This window comes from Palaemon carinicauda, chromosome 1 (assembly GCF_036898095.1).
Source record: "Palaemon carinicauda isolate YSFRI2023 chromosome 1, ASM3689809v2, whole genome shotgun sequence".
Lineage (NCBI taxonomy): Eukaryota > Metazoa > Arthropoda > Malacostraca > Decapoda > Palaemonidae > Palaemon > Palaemon carinicauda.
Genome location: NC_090725.1, coordinates 274,176,748 through 274,200,563, shown reverse-complemented (window position 1 = coordinate 274,200,563; position 23,816 = coordinate 274,176,748). Strand labels below are relative to the sequence as shown.

At 46.1% G+C, this 23,816-nt stretch overlaps 1 protein-coding gene across 3 annotated transcripts in view; it reads right to left on the bottom strand.

Annotated features, from left to right (window-relative positions):
• The window catches only part of LOC137644778 (E3 ubiquitin-protein ligase FANCL-like), a 140,722-nt gene that overhangs the window by 78,299 nt on the left and 38,607 nt on the right, over positions 1-23,816 (bottom strand). For all 3 annotated transcript variants that reach the window (XM_068377677.1, XM_068377691.1, XM_068377683.1), the window contains exon 2: positions 3,506-3,606. In XM_068377677.1, the coding sequence (XP_068233778.1) occupies positions 3,506-3,601 (96 nt within the window). In that variant the 5' untranslated portion in view covers positions 3,602-3,606. The remainder of the gene's footprint in view (positions 1-3,505; positions 3,607-23,816) is intronic.

The following is a 23,816-nucleotide window of genomic DNA, read 5'->3' as shown; positions in this document are numbered from 1 at the left end:
GAAGGACGCTCGACGCCTCGCTCTGGAGGACGCTCGACATTGTGTCTTGCTAGACTTTTCGAAAGCACTTCCTGTAGGTCGTTCACCATCACTTCTATTAGGATGTTCGGTGCCTCGTTTTGTAGAACGCTCGACTTCCCGAATGGCTGGATGTTCAACGTCACGTGTTGAAGGACATTTAACGTCACGTTTACCAGAACGCTCGGCGCTAGGCGCTGTTGAACGCTCAAAGCGTCTGGACACTAAACACTTACTATCACGACTGGCTGCTTGACACCAGGCGTCATGTTTGCGTTCGGGGCCCAGATTATGCCCACTTTCCTTATAAGGAACAGTTTTAGGACATTTAACGGGGGAGACGTCCAACCGTTCGTCTACAAGAGTCTCACAACTCACCGCCTTGCGCCGTTTGGCGTCCTGAGAGGAAGCTTCCTGACGGTCAGGATCTAGACATGCTACCCTTTTACTGTCTGTAGCTTGGTAGCTTTACATAAACGACGAAAGTATTTGCTGCATCTCTTGCAGCATATTAAGATTCGGGTCAACCTGAGATACAGGTGACGTTACGTCAATCACAGGGTCGTCCTCGCCGCTCAAAGAATGCTCAGAGCGTCCAGAGGACGATAACCAATCTGATGGTGGAGGAGGAGCATGAACCGAGGTCATGCCCGGTTCAGACAACTGCCCAACAACTGGACGATTCTTTACAGAATGCAATGTCCTAGCAGGACGTTTGACAGGCGAGCTCTCTTCGGTGGAAGGAAAACGCTCTGGACTGCTCCAATGGCTACAACCAGGAACTTGCGGTGTCCTGGAAGGACGCTGGTTGACATTATCCAATTTCCTCTTAAGAGGTCTGGACTCTTGACGCCAGCCTCTTCTAGGAACTGCGTCATCCGAGGATGAAGAAAACACCTTTACCTCACCTTTCCTATGGTGAGGGCGAACGTCCAGGGAAACGTCAACAGGAACACTCGAAGGGACGTCTGCTCGAGAGCTAAAGCCTCTCGTTTCCTTTCGTCGTTCGACATTCCTTCTCCCAGGGGTTGGGGAGCTTGGAAGAGGTCTAAGACTAGGAGAACGACAAGCCCGAGCAGGCGCACCCTCCACTGCACTAAATACGTTCACTGCACTTCTCGCACTATCACCTTTAAGCTACTTAACGTCGGACATTAATTGCATCCTGTCTGCAGCGATAGATTCAACCTTCAGGCCCAACGCTTGAATAGCCAACATCATATCTTTAAGCGTAGGCTCATTAGCGGTAACCGTAGTGGGATCACAAACTACCACGACATGGGAAGAGGAAAAGTTTCCAGAAGAGCGAGAAGAACTACGCCTCAACTTATCTCTTTCTAATTTACGCGTATAGTGATCAAATTCTAGCCACTCATGCTCAGATAATAGAATGCATTCATCACACCTATCATCCAACTCACATACCTTACCTCTGCATTTAACGCAGAGCAAATGTGGATCAATTGAGGCCTTAGCCAAATGGGTCTTACACCCACTCACACACACACTCTAAAAGTTAAAGGGAGGGTGGCCATTTTGAAAAATTGTAAGAGATCAACAAGAAAGGGTCAAAATATCAAAATCCAAACATAAATCAAGAGTATCCAATAGAAAATCCAATCAAGCGAGAGTCAAAACCAAATTATTGTACTTCACCAAAGTAACAGCAATAATATCAGGTAATTAGCGAGGAGAATAACCAACGATATTGCCGCTAGCGACAGCAGGGAAGATATGAGGAATCATGGAATGGTTCCAAGGTACCTCACTAGGGGTGCACAAGTGGTACACCTGGCTATCCAATCGGCGATTGGCGCGAGTTTTGAATTTTTCTGCCGTGACGTCAGGGACGTAAGCTGTATATATAACTATCAGGTAAGTCTTATGTTTAAAATTTATTCATGTATATCACGTACAATAATAGTACACCCTGGGTCTATTTTTGACGGAGGTCAGATTTTTTGTCTCAAAATGACCTATAGTATACATACTGTGTATGTCCCCTATACACATACTGAACACAGAAAATTTCTCACAACTTGCTATTATTTTATAAAAATCAAATATCTACATTAATAGGCTTCAATGTGAAGTACAGTACAGCACTTAAATCATTATTTTATAGTGTGCAGTAGAAACCAACATAAGGCGGGAAAAACATTGTGGATTTAATTTTTGTATTTAATATTTAAGGATAAGAAATCATAGCTGATGTAAAGCAGGTATTATTAGCCCAGCTACAAACTTAGTTAATAAAACAGGATGCTATAAGCACATGGTCTCCAACAAAGAAAATTGCCCAGTGAGAAAAGGAAATAAGAAAATAGAAAAAATCGTGCGACTGGGTGTACCCCCAAGCAAGAGAACTCTAACCCAAGACAGTGGAAGACCATGGTACAGAGGCTATAGCACTAGCCCAGACCAAAGAACAAAGGTTTGATTATGGAGTGTCCTTCTCCTAAAAGTCTTTTCTACCCATACAAAATGGAAAGTAGTCACTGACCAATTACAGTTCAGTAGTTAACTCCTTGAGTGAAGAACTGTTTGGTTAGCCTAGCGTTGTCAGGTGTATCAGGAAAGAGAAAAATGTGTAAGCAATAACCCATATCATTCGGTATATGTGTAGGCAAAGGAAAAACTACCCCGATCAAAATGGGATCTAATGTAGTACTATTTGGCCAGTAAATAGACCCAATAACTCTCTCGCAGTACTGTAGTATCTCAATGAGTGGCTGGTATCCTTGGTCAACATACTACCTATATTGTCAATAAAATATTGTAATCTCACTTATAGACTTAACCCACTTGAGTTTAAAACCATTATACCTATCATAAAAAGAAATTGCTTATCATACAAACATCCTCGCATATAGAGATACAGGTTTGGGGGGAGCCTAAAGGTCTACTTGCTGAGTCATTGGCAGCCATTGCCTGGATCTCCCTGGTCGTAGCTTAATGAAGAGTGGGTTTGGATGCCAATCATATATATATGTGGTTGGTTTCTAGAGCACAGTCTTGTTCCTTGTCTCTGCCACTAATAACTGACCTTTAAAATATCTAAACAGTAATAGCAGTAATGTAAGCAAAGATACATGTAACCTGTTTGCATATACCCTTTATACAAAAGAACATTGATACATAGAAAGGTGTTGTTAACAGTTGAAATAAACTCTGTTATAACCAAGATGCCCAACCCAAACTTGCTAGAGGTACACTTTGGGGCAACCATCACCCACCACAATACAGATGTACTATACCTATCAAGTCTAAACGTCCATTTATATTATATTACTGTAACAAGGCTTTCTTGACTACAAGGCAAAATTATAACAGCTTTCTTTCTCTCTCTCACAAGACTACATTAGGTAAATATATTAAATTAAGAATAGCACATCCAAATCCTCAATAAATGACAAATAACATCATTTCCTTTTGGGTATATTGACACCTATAAAAGAAATAGAGAACATTTTAGCCCAGTACTTACAGAGATATCAATCAAGCCATGGAAGGATCGCGGTGGTTTGGTATCTAAGGACGGCAATAGCCAGGGGAACTCTGCACAAAATGCTGCGACAGCCATTATACCTGATTAAATTAGATGAAATGCTTACAAAATAACACTATCAAGGAACATATTAGGATAAACAGTATTCAACATATTGACAACTTTTCACTATTATTAATTACTCCACATTATTTTTCATCATACAATTAAATTTTTTTTTTTATCATGGTTATAAAATCCTGTTGCTAAGATACGAAATAAACTGACAAAATATGACAAATTCGTACATAATTTGTATATTTCCTAACGATACAAACCTTAGCCATTTAATAGGGGTATTACTTTCGGCGTAGCTGAAATGACAAGCCATTAATTCTTAACAAGGGTTTACTACCCACACCACTAGTTAGCGGGGGTAGGGGAGAGTAGCTTGCTACTCCCCCCCTCTCACACACCAATGCTTGAGCTCACTTTGCTTGGAGGTAGGACTTCAAGGGGGATAGGGCTGGCGGGCAAGTTAGGTTAAATAGCTAAGGTTTGTATAGCTACGAAAAATACAAATTATCTACCAATTTGTCATTTGTTCTGTAACTGGAATGCAAACCACGCTATTTAATAGGGGTGACTCACCCATTAGGAAGGGTGGACGTCCCAGCCAGTCTGGCTTTTGGCTTTGCCTGGAGGCTCCTTATTTGAGTGTGATAGCACTCAAGAAATAAGGAGTCATGCATCTCGCTAAAACCTTGCTACGCAAGGTCTGTGGCCTACGCAAGCTGTGTGTGTGAAGGTATGAAGAAGTGTAACTCGTCCTAGAAAGTTGTTCTGAAGTTCTTTAGATGGAAACTTGAAGACTAGGACTTTCCATACACCACCTCGTCAGGGTATGGGGATGTAACAGTATTAATATTAATACTAGGAACACAAGGGAGCATGGTTTACCTGCAGTGGTTTGAGGTCAGCTATGCAGAGAAACCAGGATGCTGCTTTCCCCAAGAGAGATAGAATGAAGAAAAGAATAAGGGCCAGTAAAACCTTTCCATTCATGCAGACTAAAACTGGGTAACAATGCCCTCAACCTTCTGCTACTTGTCCAATAAGGAGCTTGAGGTTTTAAACCAGCTGTTGTGCAGCCACCACAGGACCGATAGAGAAAGTATTGAGTCTCCTGTGCGTCACGTCTTGCAGGTAGTGGGATGTGAATATGGTTTGCCGTTTCCACACCCCAGCTTTAAGAACCTGCATCACTGAAAAATCTCTTGAAGGCCAGGGACATAGCTATGCCCCTGACATGTGCTCTGGGGCGACGTGACGGAGGAGGGTCTGGATTCAGTGCAAGGTCAGTGACACTGCGAATCCATGCAGAAATGGTGTTCTTGGTGACCCTCCTCTTAGTCCTTCCTGTGCTGACGAACAGTGCTGGCACACGAGGACGGGCTGCGGCTGTTCTTTTGAGGTACAGCCTCAAGCTCCTTACCGGGCATAGTAAGAGATGGTCTGGGTCATCTGTTACAGTATGGAGACTAGAAATCCGGAAAGAGTTAAATTGATGATCCGCTACTCCTGGATTCTGAGTCTTAGCAATAAACTCAAGGACGAACCTGAACGTTACCTCCCCCCTTCCCCTTGAATGGGCGATGTCATGCGAGAGACCATGAAGTTCGCTGACTCACTTGGCCGAGGCCAAATCTAGCAGGAACACCGTCTTCCAGGTTAGGTGGCAATCTGAGGCCTGGCGTAATGGTTCATGGGAGGTCTCTTCAGAGATCTGAGAACTCGAACCACGTTCCATGGGAGAGGTCTCACTTCTGACTGGGGGCAGGTAAGTTCATAACTCTGTATGAGTAGAGAAAGTTCTAGCGATGAAGAATTGTCCATTCCTTTCAGCCTGAAGGCGAGGCTTAAGGCTGAGCGATAGCCTTTCACTGCCGATACTGATAGGCGCATTTCTTCACGCAAATACACGAGGAACTCCGCTATTGCTGGAATAGTGGCATTAAGTGGGGAGATACCCCTTCCACGACACCAACCACAGAAGACTTTCCACTTTGCCTGGTAGACTGCTGCTGATAACTTTCGCAGGTGTCCAGACATTCTGATTGCAACTTGTTGTGAAAATCCTCTCTCAGAGAGGAGATGCTGTTTAGTCTCCAGGCGTGAAGTCATAGTGAACCTACAGCTTTGTGGAAGATGTTGGTGTGTGGTTGTTTGCGTAGATTGTGTCATGGAGGGAGTTCTCTTGGCGGCTCCGTTAGGAGATGCAGAAGGTCCGGGAACCACTCTACGTGATGCCATAGCGGAGCTATGAGGGTCATTCAAAGATTGACCGATGTTCTGGTCTTGTTGAGTACCCTCCTCATCAGACAGAACTGGGGAAAGGCGTAAACGCTGATGTTGTCCCACCGTTGTTGGAAAGCATCTTGCCAGGGAGCCTTGGGGTCTGGGACTGAGGAACAGTACAGCGGTAGCCTGAAGTTCAGGGCCGGTGCGAAGAGGTCCACAGTTGGAGAAACCCACAAAGTCAGGACTTTGTTGCCTACTAAATGATCCAAAGACCACTCGGTACTCACTATCTGAGATGCTCTGCTCAGGTTGTTGGTGAGCACATTCCTCTTGTCTGGAATGAAGCGTGCCGATAGTGGTATCAAGTGGATTTCGGACCATCTCAGTATCTCTACTGCTAGATGGGATAGTTGCTGCAAAAAAGTACCTCCTTGTTTGTTGATGTAGGCCACTACTGTGGTTTTGTTGCTCATCACCACCACAGAGTGACTTGCCAGGTACTGTTGGAACTGTTGAAGGGCTAGAAAGACAGCCTTCATCTCTATGAGATTTATGTGGAGGTACTTTTCTGACTCTGACCAGATGCCTGAGGTCGTGTGGTACAGCACGTGGGTCCCCGACTCTTTTTTTGAAGCGTCTGAAAACAGCATCAAATCAGGGCAGGAGGACGAGAAGATCCACTCCCTTTCGTAGGTTCTCGTCTGCCACCCACCACTGGAGGTCCGTCAGTTCCGCAGGTCTCATGGGGATCTGGATGTCCAGGGAGTTGTAAGCTTGATTCCACTGGGACTTGAGTCGCCACTGAAGGGATCTCATCCTGAGGCGACCATTGGGAACTAGACAGGCCAGCGATGAAAGGTGACCGAGGAGACGTAACCACAATTGGGCTGGAAGTTCTTCTCGTCTGAGAAAAGGTCTTGCGACCTTCCTCAGCCTTACTATCCTGTCATCTGATGGGAAGGCTTTGTGGAGAGTGGTGTCTATAATCATGCCTAAGTATACCAGTCTTTGAGAGGGAAGCAGTGAGGACTTCTCGAGATTTACCATGATCCCCAGATCTTGGCAAAGTCTCAGAAGTTTGTCTCGGTGTTGAAGAAGGGATGACACCGAGTCTTCTACGATTAACCAGTCGTCCAGATAACGGAGGAGACGGATGCCAATCCTGTGTGCCCACGATGATACTAGGGTGAACACTCTGGTGAAGACTTGTGGTGCTGTGGAAAGACCGAAGCACAGCACCTTGAACTGGTATTTTCTGTTGTCCAGGCTGAATCTTAAGTACTTTCTTGAAGACGGATGGATTGGGATCTGAAAGTACGCGTCCTTTAGGTCCAGTGTGCACATGAAGTCTTGCAGTCTTACTGCTAGCCTGACCGTGTCTGCCGTCTCCATGCTGAACGAAGTTTGTTTGACATGAGAGGTCGATGACTGGTCTCCAGCCTCCAGACGCCTTCTTTACAAGAAAGAGTCGAACGAAGAAGCCTGGGGATCTGTCACGGACTTCTTGGAGAGCGCCCTTCTTCAACAGGGTCTGAACTTCTGCACGAAGGGCTTGCCCCCTTGCCGATCCCATGGTAAGGGAGTTCAATGACACTGGATTTGTCGTCAGGGGAGGTAGAGATGTTATGAACGTATGCGATATCCTAGACTGATCACGGAGATTGTCCAGGAATCGGCCATGAGTTGCTTCCACCTGTTTGAACAACTTTGCAGACATCCCCCCACTGGTGGAAGTGCAGGGGGACTACCTATCCTAGCGTTTGCGGCCTCGACTGCTTCCTCTAGGATTTTTGCCTCCCCTGGAGGACATTTTGCCTTTCCTTTCTTTGACAGGAAAGGGCTTAGACACCATCGTCTTTGCTGCTGTTGTCGTCGTAGTGGTCTTTGCTGGACGGGACTGCTGTGGTGCTGGAGGCTTATAGGGCTTAGATGTTAAAGCCCTATGAAGGAGGGAGTCTTGATGAGATTTCTTCCACCTCTCAGCAGCATGTTCCACATCCTTAGGCTCGAAAAGAACAGACCCCTCCATGGAAGAATGTCTGAGCCTATTGATCTCGGCACTAGGGACCTTCTGATGGAATCTCTCAGCTACTGCATTCCGACGTTTCAGAATGGTATTTGCCCACAAGTTCGAGACTTGGTGGGCCAGAAATTCGATCCTGCGAGTACCTGAGAGAAGGAAGGTCTCCATAGCTTTCCTAGTAGGTTCCTTGGAGAAATTCTCAGAAGGTATCAGGATACCTAAGGTCCACAACCAGATATCGAGCCACGAGGTAGCTTGCATAGCGCACTTCGCGACCTTCTCCTGATTGAGTATCTCGACTGCCGAGAACGAGACCTGCCGGTTGGAAAGTCTCTCAAGAGGGACTCCCCGGGTTAGCTCTTCCAGTGAGTGGTGAAGTAGAAGAGATAGACAAGGCTCCTCTAGGATCTCGAAGTACCCCCTCTGCTGTAAGCGAGGAGGTGGGAGGAGCTTGTTGGTGGTACCGGAACGGTTGGAGGAGGACATCTCGGAGAGCTATTGTGAGATCTTGTCCCTGGTACTCTTTATCCCTTGAAACCAGGGCAGGGCTGCACTGGTCTTAGAGGGCTTTTGAGTACCAAAGACGCGGTCTAGGACCGTGTCTTTTTCCTCTCGAGAAGGGATCTCTGGGTCAGAAAACCCATTAAGAGCCCTCAGAGTCAGAACTTGCCAAAACGCATGTTCTGACTCTTGCTGGTCTCCTCCTGTTGTAGGACAAGCAGCGAAGTCTCCTGTCCTCGAAGGCTCTTCTTGGGGAGAGTGGCGGACATTCCCTGAGTGGCTAGTTCACTCCATCCTAGCCCTAGTGGAGGAATTAGGCAATGTTTTGGAGTCTTTGGATTCCTTCCTGGGAAGGATGTAGGACTCCAACATTGACGAGGGTGGCATGTTCCTACCAATCCCTGACTGTGTGGAACTCTCAGCGCGAAGAGAGGTTTCCTCTATTGTTGCGATGAGGGAAAGTCTCTCCTCGCGAGATTCCCTTGGAAACGGGATATCTTCGTCTGAAAGAGAAGGAGAGGCAGTATGAGGAATAGAAGGAACTTGCCTCGAAGGTCTGCATGGAGTCAGTTTCGCCCTTAGGGAAGTGACCGCGTCTGGAACTCCTCTTTTTCTCTTCAAAGGGGTAGAAGAAGCCATGGTTCTGTGTCCCAATTCAGAGAGGACAGGCTTAAAAACCTGAGCTACGGCTCTGATCAGGGCACCGAACCCGGGCTGTTGGCTGACAGACGCGCTGTCAGACATACCCCTTGAAGGGTAAGGGATTAAAGGATCCCTGGGAGGAGTCACTATAATTGGTGGGTTTGCCTGTGGTAGCTTTGGGATCCTAGACCCCTCTGGAAGTTTCCCTTCTCCCACAATGCACGGTGGTATGCGCTTGTTGGGAGGGGTATGAGGCGATAGCGACCTTGCCGACGTCGTTCTTTGGGATGTGTAGTCTCGTGCGCTGGAGGATATTAACGCTCGCGCAAGGGAGAATATTGGGGCTCGCACGCGGGTATTACTTTCGGCGAAGCTGAAATGACAAGCCATTGATTTTTAGCGAGGGTTTACTACCCACACCGCTAGTTAGCGCGGGAAGGGTAGCTTGCTACCGCTCCCCCCCTCACACACCTGTGATTGAGCTCACTTTGCTTAAAGGTAGAACTTCAAGGGGGATAGGGGTGGCAGGCAAGTTTGGTTAAATAGCTAAGGTTTGTATAGTTACGAAAAATACAAATTATCTACGAATGTCATTTGTTCCGTAACTGGAATACAAACCACGCTATTTAATAGTTGTGACTCACCCATTAGGAAGGGTGGACGTCCCAGCCAATCTGGCTTTTTGGCTTTACCCGGGGGCTCCTTATCTAAGTGTGTTAGCACTCGAGGAATAAAGAGTCCCTGCGCCTCGCTAAAACCTTGCTACACAAGGTTCGCGGCCTACGCAAGCTGTGTGTGAAGGTATATAGAAATGTGACTCGTCCTAAAAAGTTATTTCGAGTTCTTTAGATGGAAAAACTGTGCACTAGGACTTTCCCAATACCCCCTCGTCAGGGTATGGGGACGCTACAGTATTAATCTTAATAATAGGTACACAAGGGAGCATGGTTTACCTGCAGTGGTTTGAGGTCAGCTATGCAGAAAACCCAGGATGCTGCTTTCCCCAAGAGAGATAGAATGAAGAAAAGAATAAAGGTCAATCAAACCTTTTCATTCATGCAGATTAAAACCAGGTAACAATGCCCTCAACCTTCTGCTACTTGTCCAATAAGGAGCTTGAGGTTTTAAACCAGCTGTTGAGCAGCCACCATAGGACCGATAGAGAAAGTATCGAGTCTCCTGTGGGTCACGTCTTGCAGGTAGTGGGATGTGAACGTGTTTTGACGTTTCCACACCCCAACTTGAAGAACCTGCGTCACTGAGTAGTTTCTTTTGAAGGCCAGGGACGTAGCTATGTCCCTGACATCATGTGCTCTGGGGCGATGTGACGGAGGAGGGTCTGGATTCAGTGCAAGGTCAATGACTCTGTGAATCCATGCTGATATGGTGTTCTTGGTGACCCTCCTCTTGGTCCTTCCTGTGCTGACAAATAGTGCAGGCACATGAGGACGGGCTGCGGCTGTTCTCTTGAGGTACAGCCTTAAACTCCTTACTGGGCATAGTAAGAGATGGTCTGGGTCATCTGTTACAGTACGGAGACTAGAAATCTGGAAGGAGTCGAATCGACCATCATCTACTCCCGGGTTCTGAGTCTTAGCAATAAACTCAGGGACGAAGCTGAACATTACCTCTACCCATCCCCTTGAATGGGCGATGTCGTAGGAGAGACCATGAAGTTCGCTGACTCGCTTGGCCGAGGCCAAAGCTAGCAGGAACACCGTCTTCCAAGTCAGGTGGCGATCTGTTGCCTGGCGTAATAGTTCATAAGGAGGTCTCTTAAGAGACCTGAGAACTCGAACCACGTTCCATGGGGGAGGTCTCACTTCTGACTAGGGGCAGGTAAGTTCATAACTCCGTATGAGTAGAGAAAGTTCTAGCAATGAAGAAATGTCCATTCCTTTCAGCCTGAAGGCGAGGCTTAATGCTGAGCAATAGCCTTTCACTGCCGACTGATAACCACATTTCTTAACGCAAATACACAAGGAACTCCGCTATTGCTGGTATAGTGGCATAGATACCCCTTCCACGACACCAACCACAGAAGACTTTCCACTATGCCTGGTAGACTGCTGATGATGATTTTCGCAGATGTCCAGATATCCTGATCGCAACTTGTTGCAAAAATCCTCTCTCAGATAGGAGGTGCTGGATAGTCTGCAGGCGTGAAGTCATAGCGAAGCTACGGCTTTGTGGAAGACGTTGGCATGTGGTTGTTTGAGTAGATTGTGTCATGGGGGGGAGTTCTTTTGGAGGTTCCGTTAGGAGTTGCAGAAGGTCCGGGAACCATTCTGCATGATAACATAGCGGAGCTATGAGGGCCATTGAAAGATTGACAGATGTTCTGGTCTTGTTGAGTACCCTCCTCATCAGACAGAACGGGGGGAAAGGCGTAAACATCGATGTTGTCCCACCGTTGTTGGAAAGCATCCTGCCAGAGAGCCTTGGGGTTTGGGACTGAGGAACAGTACAGCGGGAACCTGAAATTTAGGGCCGTTGCGAAGAGGTCCACAGTCGGAGAACCCCACAAAGTCAGGACTTTGTTGCCTACTAGATGATCCAAAGACCACTCGGTACTCACTATCTGAGATGCTCTGCTCAGGTTGTTGGTGAGCACATTTCTCTTGCCTGGAATGAAGCGTGCCGATAGTGGTATCGAGTGGATTTCGGCCCATCTCAATATTTCTACTGCTAGATGGGATAGTTGCTGCAAAAAAGTACCTCCTTGTTTGTTGATGTAAGCCACTACTGTGGTGTTGTCGCTCATCACCACCACCGAGTGACTTGCAAGGAACTGTTGGAACTGTTGAAGGGCTAGAAAGATGGCCTTCATGGCCTTCATCTCTAGGAGATTAATGTGGGGGTACTTTTCTGACTCTGACCAGACGTCTGGTGTCGGGTGGTGCAGCTCGTGGGGCCCCCACCCTTTTTTTTGAAGCGTCTGAAAACAGCATCAAATCCAGGGGGAGGACAAGAAGGTCCACTACCTTTCGTAGATTCTCGTCTGTCACCCACCACTGGAGGTCAGTCAGTTCCGCAGGTCTCATGGGGATCTGGACGTCCAGGGAGTCGTGTGCTTGATTCCACTGGGACTTGAGTCGTCACTGGAGGGATCTCATCCTGAGGCGACCATTGGGAACTAGACGGGCCAGCGATGAAAGTTGACCGACGAGACGTAACAACAATTGGGCTGGAAGTTCTTCTCGTCTGATAAAAGGTCTTGCGACCTTTCTCAGCCTTGCTATCTTGTCGTCTGATGGGAAGGCTTTGTGGAGAATGAGAGAATGGTGTCTACAATCATGCCTAAGTATACCAGTCTTTGAGTGGGAAGCAGAGAGGACTTCTCAAGATTCACCATGATCCCCAGATCTTGGCAAAGTCTCAGAAGTTTGTCTCGGTGTTGGAGAAGGGTTGACACCGAGTTTGCTAGGATTAGCCAGTCGTCCAATCCTGTGTGCCCAAGATGATACTAGAGTAAACACTCTGGTGAAGACTTGTGGTGCTGTGGAAAGACCGAAGCACAGCACCTTGAACTGGTACTTTCTTTTTTCTAGGCTGAATCTTAAGTACTTCCTTGAAGACGGATGGACTGGGATCTGGAAGTACGCGTCCTTTAGGGCCAGTGTGCACATGAAGTCTTGTGGTCTTACTGCTAGTCTGACCGTGTCTGCCGTCTTCAAGCTGAACGGAGTCTGTTTGACAAACTTGTTCAGAGCTGAGAGGTCGATGACTGGTCTCCAGCCTCCAGACGCCTTCTTTACAAGAAAGAGTCGACTGAAGAAGCCTGGGGATCCAACGAGGACCTCTTGGAGACCGCCCTTCTTTAACAGGGCCTGGACTTCTGCCTGAAGGGCTTACCCCCTTGCCAATCCCATGGCAAGGGAGTTCAATGACACTGGATTCCTGGTCAGTGGAGGTAGATATGTGATATCCTAGACTGATCATGGAGATTGTCCAGGAATCGTCGTAGAGTTGCTTCCACCTGTTTGTGCAACTTTGTAGGCATCCCCCCACTGGTGGAAATGCAGGGGGATTACCTATTCTAGCGTTTGCGGCCTCGGCTGCTCCCTCCAAGATTTTTCCCTCCCCTGGAGGACTTTCTGCCTTTCCTGTCTTTGACAAGAAACGACATAGACACCGTTGTCTTCACTGCAGTTTCTGTCGTCGTTGTGGTCTTGGTTGGACGGGACTGCTGTGGTGCTGGAGGTTTATAGGGCTTAGATGTTAAAACCCTATGGAGGAGGGAGTCTTGATGAGACTTCCACCACCTCTCAGCAGCATGTTCCACATCCTTAGGCTACATCCTCTCCCCGCTTCTCGCCTTTCCGTCTACCTAGACCTGTCTGACAGGTTTCAAGTTAAAACGTCCGTTTTTCTCGCCACATTTAAACAAAGGACTGAAAAAGACTTGCTGGAATCAAAGGGCCTCGGTTAGATTTCGTCAGTCGTCTCTGTCTCGAGCTGTAAATTCAATACTTCTCCAATCATCATCTCCCACTTCATGCTTCATAGTTGTCTTCCAACAGATTAATAAACGCCAGTGTGTCGTGCATGCTTTATTTCGTTGGTTGTAGATAAGTATGTAGCAATGTCATCCCAAAAAAGCTTCTGGAGCATAAAAAGGTTATAAAGTTCTCGCTTCCTTTCCTTCATCTTGCTTTCCAACTCCTCTACCTTTTACTTGTTATGCAGCTGTTGTTTTACCCCTCCTCCCCTTATTTGCATCAGCATTGAATGGCCTCCATAGTCCATGAGCTGAGTAAATGGCCCAAATTCTATACATAATTCGAGTCAGATTTACTGAGCAAAAAGAACGCTGATTTTGGGAGTTTTCCTTAAAGAATAGTCAGAGATCGATTAAAGTTTGGTGGAAGATGATGCCTTTGCTAAAAGGCATTGGAGAGGGCGCATCAGGCAACCAACCCCTTAATGTAGGGAAAACAGTGTGAAAGAAATTTGGAGAGGACGATGGTAAAGAAGGTTGGACAGGGCGCATTAAGCAACTGACACCTAATGTAAGGATAACGGTGGGAAAGAAGGTTGGAGAGGGCGCATTAGGCAACCGACCCCTTGATGTAGAGATAACAGTGGGAAAGATGGTTGGAGAGGGCGCATTAAGCAACCGACGCCTTAATGTAAAGATAACGGTGGGAAAGAAGGTTGAAGAGGGCACATTAGACATCCGACCCCTTGATGTAAAGATAACAGTGGGAAAGAAGGTTGGAGAAGGCATATTAGGCAACCACCCCCTTGATGCAGAGATAACAGTGGGAAAGGAGGTTGGAGAGGGCGCACTAAGCAACCGACGCCTTATTGTAAGGATAACGGTGGGAAAGAAGGTTGGAGAGGGCGCATTAGACATCCGACCCCTTGATGTAAAGATAACAGTGGGAAAGAAGGTTGGAGAGGGCATATTAGACATCCGACCCATTGATGTAGAGATAACAGTGGGAAAGAAGGTTGGAGAGGGCATATTAGGCAACCACCCCCTTGATGTAGAGATAACAGTGGGAAAGGAGGTTGGAGAGGGCACACTAAGCAACCGACGCCTTATTGTAAGGATAACGGTGGGAAAGAAGGTTGGAGAGGGCGCATTAGACATCCGACCCCTTGATGTAAAGATAACAGTGGGAAAGCAAGTTGGGGAGGGCACATTGAACAACCAACCCCTTAATGTGAGGATAACGGTGGGAAAGAAGGTTGGAGAGGGCGCATTAGGGTACCGACCCCTTGATGTAGAGATAACAGTGGGAAAGAAGGTTGGAGAGGGCGCATTAAGCAATCAACGCCTTATTGTAAAGATAACGGTGGGAAAGAAGGTTGAAGAGGGGGGGTTGGAGAGGGCATATTAGGCAACCACCCCCTTGATGTAGAGATAACAGTGGGAAAGGAGGTTGGAGAGGGCGCATTAAGCAACCGACACCTTATTGTAAGGATAACGGTGGGAAAGAAGGTTGGGGAGGGTGCATTAGACATCTGACCCCTTGATGTAGAGATAAGTGGGAAAGAAGGTTGGAGAGGGCGCATTAAGCAACCGACCCCTTAATGTGAGGATAACGGTGGGAAAGAAGATTGGAAAGGGCGCATTAGGCAACCGACCCCTTGATGTAGAGATAACAGTGAAAAAGAAGGTTGGAGAGGGCGCATTAAACAACCGACCCCTTAATGTGAGGATAACGGTGGGAAAGAAGGTTGGAGAGGGTGCATTAGGCAACCGACCCCTTGATGTAGAGATAACACTGGGAAAGAAGGTTGGAGAGGGTGCATTAAGCAACCGACCCCTTAATGTGAGGATACCGGTGGGAAAGAAGGTTGGAGAGGGTGCATTAGGCAACCGACCCCTTGATGTAGAGATAACAGTGGGAAAAAAGGTTGGAGAGGGCGCATTAAGCAACCGACCCCTTAATGTGAGGATAACAGTGGGAAAGAAGGTTGGAGCGGGTGCATTAGGCAACCGCGCCCTAAATGTAGAGATAACAGTGGAAAAGAAGGTTGAAGAAGGCGCATTAAACAACCAACCCCTTAATGTGAGGATAACAGTGGGAAAGAAAGGTGGAGAGGGCACATTAGACATCCGACCCCTTGATGTAGAGATAACAGTGGGAAAGAAGGTTGGAGAGGGCGCATTAAGCAACCAATGCCTTATTGTAAGGATAACGGTGGGAAAGAAGGTTGGAGAGGGCGCATTAGACATTCGACCCCTTGATGTAGAGATAACAGTGGGAAAGAAGGTTGGAGAGGGTGCATTAGGCAACGGACCCTTTGATGTAGAGATAACAGTGGGAACGAAGGTTGGAGAGGGTGCATTAACCAACCGACCCCTTAATGTGAGGATAACGGTGGGAAAGAAGGTTGGAGAGGGTGCATTAAGCAACTGACCCCTTAATGTGAGGATAACGGTGGGATGGAAAGGTTGGAGAGGGCGCATTAGGCAACCGACCCCTTGATGTAGAGATAACAGTGGAAAAGAAGGTTGGAGAGGGCACATTAAGCAACCAACCCTTTAATGTGAGGATGACGGTGGGAAAGAAGGTTGGAGAGGGTGCATTAGGAAACCGACCCCTTGATGTAGAGATAACAGTGGGTAAGAAGGTTGGAAAGGGCGCATTATGCAACCGACCCCTTAATGTGAGGATAACGGTGGGAAAGAAGGTTGGAGAGGGCACATTGAACAACCGACACCTTAATGTGAGGATAATGGTGGGAAAGAAGGTTGGAGAGGGCGCATTAGGCAACCGACCCCTTGATGTAGAGATAACAGTGAGAAAGAAGGTTGGAGAGGGCGCATTAAGCAACCGACCCCTTAATGTGAGGATAACGGTGGGGAAGAAGGTTGGAGAGGGCGCATTAGGCAACCGACCCCTTGATGTAGATATAACAGTGGGAAAGGAGGTTGGAGAGGGCGCATTAAGCAACCGACACCTTATTGTAAGGATAACGGTGGGAAAGAAGGTTGGGGAGGGTGCATTAGACATCCGACCCCTTGATGTAGAGATAAGTGGGAAAGAAGGTTGGAGAGGGCGCATTAAGCAATCGACCCCTTAATGTGAGGATAACGGTGGGAAAGAAGGTTGGGGAGGGTGCATTGGGCAACCGACCCCTTGATGTAGAGATAACAGTGAGAAAGAAGGTTGGAGAGGGCGCATTAAACAACCGACCCCTAATGTGAGGATAACGGTGGGAAAGAAGGTTGGAGAGGGTGCATTAGGCAACCGACCCCTTGATGTAGAGATAACACTGGGAAAGAAGGTTGGAGAGGGTGCAGTAAGCAACTGACCCCTTAATGTGAGGATAACGGTGGGAAAGAAGGATGGAGAGGGTGCATTAGGCAACCGACCGCTTGATGTAGAGATAACAGTGGGAAAAAAGGTTGGAGAGGGCGAATTAAGCAACTGACCCCTTAATGTGAGGATAACAGTGGGAAAAAAGGTTGGAGAGGGAGCATTAGGCAACCGACCCCTTGATGTAGAGATAACAGTGAGAAAGAAGGTTGGAGAGAGCGCATTAACCAACCGACCCCTTAATGTGAGGATAACGGTGGGAAAGAAGGTTGGAGAGGGTGCATTAGGCCACCGACCCCTTGATGTAGAGATAACACTGGGAAAGAAGGTTGGAGAGGGTGCATTAAGCAACCGACCCCTTAATGTGAGGATAACGGTGGGAAAGAAGGATGGAGAGCGTGCATTAGGCAACCGACCCCTTGATGTAGAGATAACAGTGGGAAAAAAGGTTGGAGAGGGCGCATTAAGCAACTGACCCCTTAATGTGAGGATAACAGTGGGAAAGAAGGTTGGAGAGGGAGCATTAGGCAACCGACCCCTTGATGTAGAGATAACAGTGGGAAAGAAGGTTGGAGAGGGTGCATTAACCAACCGACCCCTCAATGTGAGGATAACGGTGGGAAAGAAGGTTGGAGAGGGTGCATTAGGCAACCGCCCCCTTGATGTAGAGATAATAGTGGGAAAGAAGGTTGGAGAGGGCGCATTAAGCAACCGACCCCTTAATGTGAGGATAACGGTGGGAAAGAAGGTTGGAGAGGGTGCATTAAGCAACCGACCCCTTGATGTGAGGATAACGGTGGGAAAGAAGGTTGGAGAGGGTACATTAGGCAACCGCCCCCCTTGATGTAGAGATAACAGTGAAAAAGAAGGTTGGAGAGGGCGCATTAAGCAACCGACCTCTTAATGTGAGGATAACGGTGGGAAAGAAGGTTGGAGAGGGCGCATTAGGCAACCGACCCCTTGATGTAGAGATAACAGTGAGAAAGAAGGTTGGAGAGGGCGCATTAAGCAACCGACCCCTTAATGTGAGGATAACGGTGGGAAAGAAGGTTGGAGAGGGCGCATTAGGCAACCGACCCCTTGATGTAGAGATAACAGTGAGAAAGAAGGTTGGAGACGGCGCATTAAGCAACCGACCCCTTAATGTGAGGATACAGGTGGGACAGAAGGTTGGAGAGGGTGCATTAGGCAACCGACCCCTTGATGTAGAGATAACAGTGGGAAAGAAGGTTGGAGAAGGCGCATTAAGCAATCAACCCTTTAATGTGAGGATAACGGTTGGGAAAGAAGGTTGGAGAGGGTGCATTAGGCAACCGACCCCTTAATGTGAGGATAACGGTGGGAAAGAAGGTTGGAGAGGGCGCATTACAGTGAACCCTCGCTACTTCGCGGTTCGACCATCGCGGATTCACCACTTCGCGGATTTTTTTCATAACCCATGTATATACATATATCGCGGATTTTCCAGAAATATCGAAAATACCGCGAAGTGACCGATGGTGCGAGATTGGAGAAAGTAAGGAAAATTGAATCGTGATTGATTTTCAATATAAATGAAACTTTGAGGAGCAACAAAGATATCATTTGTTAGAGTGATAGAGAGAGGTAAGGAATGGGAGGTAGTGAAAAGTAGCCCACAGAGAGAGAGAGAGAGAGAGAGAGAGAGAGAGAGAGAGAGAGAGAGAGAGAGAGAGAGAGAGAGAGAGAGAGAGAGAGAGAGGGGTGTTTTAAATGTAATAAACAAAAAAAATTGATAGGTTATAACACATTGGTGCTTATGTAATATCAACTGTATACTGTAGACGGTTTGAATAAGTTAAGAAATGGTATAAATGATACTTTGTTAGTGTATTCGTACACACTCAAGAGCGGCAGCTAGATGACAGCTGATCTAATCACAGCCAAAAGTAAAAAAAAAAAGAAGTCAACAATACTCGATTTTTAAAACAAACCCGAAATTTAAAAACAAAAGTACACGCTTTCTTAATGTGCAATTAACTATTTAAAGAGTGGCAATTTTCTAGAATAAAATGATATTTCCCAAAAAATAGTGGTTTGCTGATGAAATCGGATGCCGTATTTTTAGCTATGATTGAAATGGATGTAGACTCGGCCTAATTATTTCGTTTCGTATTTAATTGACACTAAGAAAACTAATTTTTGCTTCTTCATCTAAATGTAAGTATTGTATAACACGAAGAGAGAGAGAGAGAGAGAGAGAGAGAGAGAGAGAGAGAGAGAGAGAGAGAGAGAGAGAGAGAGAGAGAGAGAGATCAGCTGTTGTACTCAAATGGCGTGTTTTTGTTTCGTGAGAATTTCATCGCCACGACTTTGACAACAACATACTGTACTGAACTTTACAGTAATATATAGACTACCGTAATATGATAAAGTAAAATATTTGTAATCTATTTTATATGAAATGGGGCTATTTTTTTTTTAAATTTACATTTACGTATGTAAAACAACTCTCTCTCTCTCTCTCTCTCTCTCTCCTCTCTCTCTCTCTCTCTCTCTCTCTCTCTCTCTCTCTCTCTCTCTCTCTCTCTCTCTCTCGTAGATTGTTTTCCTGCTTTGCTACGTATGTATGATTTTATATAGATACGGTAAATAATATTTGTAATAACATATTTTATTAAAGCTTTTACTGTAATATCCTTATTTATCACTTTCATCATGCGCGTTAAATTCCTTAGTTTGTTTACTGAGCGTACTTTATGACGCCGTCGTTTCAGGCGGCGTCATAAAGAAAAACATTTCATTTGGAAGTCCTAAGAAAAATTAAGTAAAACATTAGTAATAACCAAATCAACATACTGTACTGAATAATCAATATAATCGATGCAGAAACTAACCTATACACAGATGTGTAAATGTGTTTGTTTCTTCATTATAATCAGAGATAAACGTAAACAAAACATTGGTTGCCATTTTTTATCGTGCTTTTTGGCGTGTTTAGGAAACGCATGATATAAATTCGCCCTTAATATTTGTGCCTGTTTTAGTTTAGGGTACGTTAGTACATGCATTAAGTGTTCTGTACATTAAAGGGTAGTTTGTTAACAGTACTACGTACAAGGGAAAGTTTTAAAAGTCTGAATATACATGTTAAATGAATAGGTAAATATGCTGTCACTACTTCGCGGATTTTCACCTATCGCGGCCGGGTCTGGAACCTATCTACCGCGATAAACGAGGGTTCACTGTAGACATCCGACCCCTTGATGAAGAGATAACAGTGGGAAACAAGGTTGGAGAGGGCGCATTAAGCAACCGACCCCTTAATGTGAGGATAACGGTGGGAAAGAAGGTTGGAGAGGGAGCATCAGGCAACCGACCCCTTGATGTAGAGATAACAGTGAGAAAGAAGGTTGGAGAGGGCACATTAGGCAACCGCTCCCTTGATGTAGAAATAACAGTGGGAAAGAAGGTTGGAGAGGGTGCATTAACCAACCGACCCCTTAATGTGAGGATAACGGTGGGAAAGAAGGTTGGAGAGAGTGCATTAGGCAACCAACCCCTTGATGTAGAGATAACAGTGAGAAAGAAGGTTGGAGAGGGCACATTAGGCAACCGCTCCCTTGATGTAGAAATAACAGTGGGAAAGAAGGTTGGAGAGGGTGCATTAACCAACCGACCCCTTAATGTGAGGATAACGGTGGGAAAGAAGGTTGGAGAGGATGCATTAGGCAACCGGCCCCTTGATGTAGAGATAACAGTGGGAAAGAAGGTTGGAGAGGGTGCATTATGCAACGGACCCTTTGATGTAGAGATAACAGTGGGAAAGAAGGTTGGAGAGGGTGCATTAACCAACCGACCCCTTAATGTGAGGATAACAGTGGGAAAGAAGGTTGGAGAGGGTGCATTAGGCAACCAACCCCGTGATGTAGGGATAACAGTGGGAAAGAAGGTTGGAGAGGGCGCATTAAGCAACCGACCCCTTAATGTGAGGATAACGGTGGGAAAGAAGGTTGGAGAGGGTGCATTAAGCAACCGACCCCTTGATGTAGAGATGACAGTGGGAGAGAAGGTTGGAGAGGGCACATTAGGCAACCCCCCCACTTGATGTAGAGATAACAGTGGGAAAGAAGGTTGGAGAGGGTGCATTAACCAACCGACCCCTTAATGTGAGGATAACGGTGGGAAAGAAGGTTGGAGAGGGTGCATTAGGCAACCACCCCCTTGATGTAGAGATAACAGAGGGAAAGGAGGTTGGAGAGGGCGCATTAAGCAACCGACCCCTTGATGTGAGGATAACGGTGGGAAAGAAGGTTGGAGAGGGATCATTAGGCAACCGACCCCCTTGATGTAGGGATAACAGTGGGAAAGAAGGTTGGAGAGGGCACATTAGGCAACCGCCCCCTTGATGTAGAGATAACAGTGGGAAAGAAGGTTGGGAAGGGCTTATTAGGCAACCAACCTTTCAATGTAGGGATAACTGTGTTAAAGAAGGTTGGAAGGGGGGCATCAGGCAACCGACCCCTTGATGTAGAGATAACAGTGAGAAAGAAGGTTGGAGAGGGCACATTAGGCAACCGCTCCCTTGATGTAGAAATAACAGTGGGAAAGAAGGTTGGAGAGGGTGCATTAACCAACCGACCCCTTAATGTGAGGATAACGGTGGGAAAGAAGGTTGGAGAGAGTGCATTAGGCAACCAACCCCTTGATGTAGAGATAACAGTGAGAAAGAAGGTTGGAGAGGGCACATTAGGCAACCGCTCCCTTGATGTAGAAATAACAGTGGGAAAGAAGGTTGGAGAGGGTGCATTAACCAACCGACCCCTTAATGTGAGGATAACGGTGGGAAAGAAGGTTGGAGAGGATGCATTAGGCAACCGGCCCCTTGATGTAGAGATAACAGTGGGAAAGAAGGTTGGAGAGGGTGCATTATGCAACGGACCCTTTGATGTAGAGATAACAGTGGGAAAGAAGGTTGGAGAGGGTGCATTAACCAACCGACCCCTTAATGTGAGGATAACAGTGGGAAAGAAGGTTGGAGAGGGTGCATTAGGCAACCAACCCCGTGATGTAGGGATAACAGTGGGAAAGAAGGTTGGAGAGGGCGCATTAAGCAACCGACCCCTTAATGTGAGGATAACGGTGGGAAAGAAGGTTGGAGAGGGTGCATTAAGCAACCGACCCCTTGATGTAGAGATGACAGTGGGAGAGAAGGTTGGAGAGGGCACATTAGGCAACCCCCCACTTGATGTAGAGATAACAGTGGGAAAGAAGGTTGGAGAGGGTGCATTAACCAACCGACCCCTTAATGTGAGGATAACGGTGGGAAAGAAGGTTGGAGAGGGTGCATTAGGCAACCACCCCCCTTGATGTAGAGATAACAGAGGGAAAGGAGGTTGGAGAGGGCGCATTAAGCAACCGACCCCTTGATGTGAGGATAACGGTGGGAAAGAAGGTTGGAGAGGGATCATTAGGCAACCGACCCCCTTGATGTAGGGATAACAGTGGGAAAGAAGGTTGGAGAGGGCACATTAGGCAACCGCCCCCTTGATGTAGAGATAACAGTGGGAAAGAAGGTTGGGAAGGGCTTATTAGGCAACCAACCTTTCAATGTAGGGATAACTGTGTTAAAGAAGGTTGGAAGGGGGGCATCAGGCAACCAACCCCTTAATTAAGGGATAAAGTTTGGAAAGAAGATGAAATTCAATGGAACTGATCTTGATAAATCCATAGATCTTTTTCCGAGCCTGGTTGAAGGGCGTAGGCTCAGCAACCTCATCCCAAGACACCTTCTGCTTTTCCTATCGATATCACTTACAACCAATGTACGTCTGATACCAGAGTTTATCAGTTGGGCAATGGAAAACTCTCTCTCTCTCTCTCTCTCTCTCTCTCTCTCTCTCTCTCTCTCTCTCTCTCTCTCATAGACCTGTCTACACACCGAGACAGACATATATTAATGTATAGAAATTTTTGTTTACTCTCTCTCTCTCTTCAGTAAGGAGAGAGAGAGAGAGAGAGAGAGAGAGAGAGAGAGAGAGAGAGACATGTTTCTTTGTATTCCACCATTGAGATTTAATCGTCTGATTTGGACGTCTGTTGCCATCTGTCCAAGTAAACAAGGAGAGGAAACAAGACGTTCTAAACAACAGAGTAAACAATTGGGAATTTCGTAAACAAGAATTTAAAGGCTGAAAGATTTTAGGAGATGAAATTTTCCGTCAAATAAATTTCCTCCTGCGAGACGACCCAAGTTGTAAAGCTCTCTTTTTTCACTTCCTGTCTCCAACTTTGCTGTCAAAAAAACTTTGCTGTCAAAAAAACTTTGCTGTCCAACATCTTCTAGGCTAGGTTAGTCGTCGCAATTAGTAGTAGTAGTAGTAGTAGTAATAGTAGTAGTAGTAGTAGTAATAGTAGTAGTAGTAGTTATTATTTTTCTATTATTATCTCCACCAACAAAGTTGGCTATGTATTACCCTCCATGTGTGTGTTTGTGAACAGCTTCATGACCACAATTTTAATCGTAGAGTAATGAAACTTTCAGGGATCAACTGTTATGTAAAATGCTGGAAATGACTAAGTTTTGGAAGATCAAGGTCAAAAGTCAAGGTCACAGTCAAGCGACATGTCCAATTCATGTAATCATCTATAAGTTTGGAAACGGGGTCACAGAGACTACAAACTTGGTTCAAATTTAAGCACATGAAAAGCCATGACAATTAATACATGATAATTTCAAAGGTCCACGTCTATCAAAATGTCGAGAAATAAGCTTCAGCGGCGGAGGTCTGCACTCTACTGAGTGCCCCTCTAGTTTATGTTTCTATCATATTTGCGAGTTCTAGATTACAATTCTATCAGCGGTGAAAAATCTTTCATAAAATTACATTAAACAGAAGTCTCATTGCACTTACGCCTACAATGACGAAAAAAAACATTAAATATAAATTTATTTTAGGTAATTGTATAATTGATATAGGCTAATTGCTTGATTAAAATAGTTTGGATATGACAAAAAGTATCCATAATTATTGTTTTATTTGCAAATTGGTCGAGGGAAAATAACACTACATACAAAAGTAATGCCTTATTCGAAGGACGAAAAAAA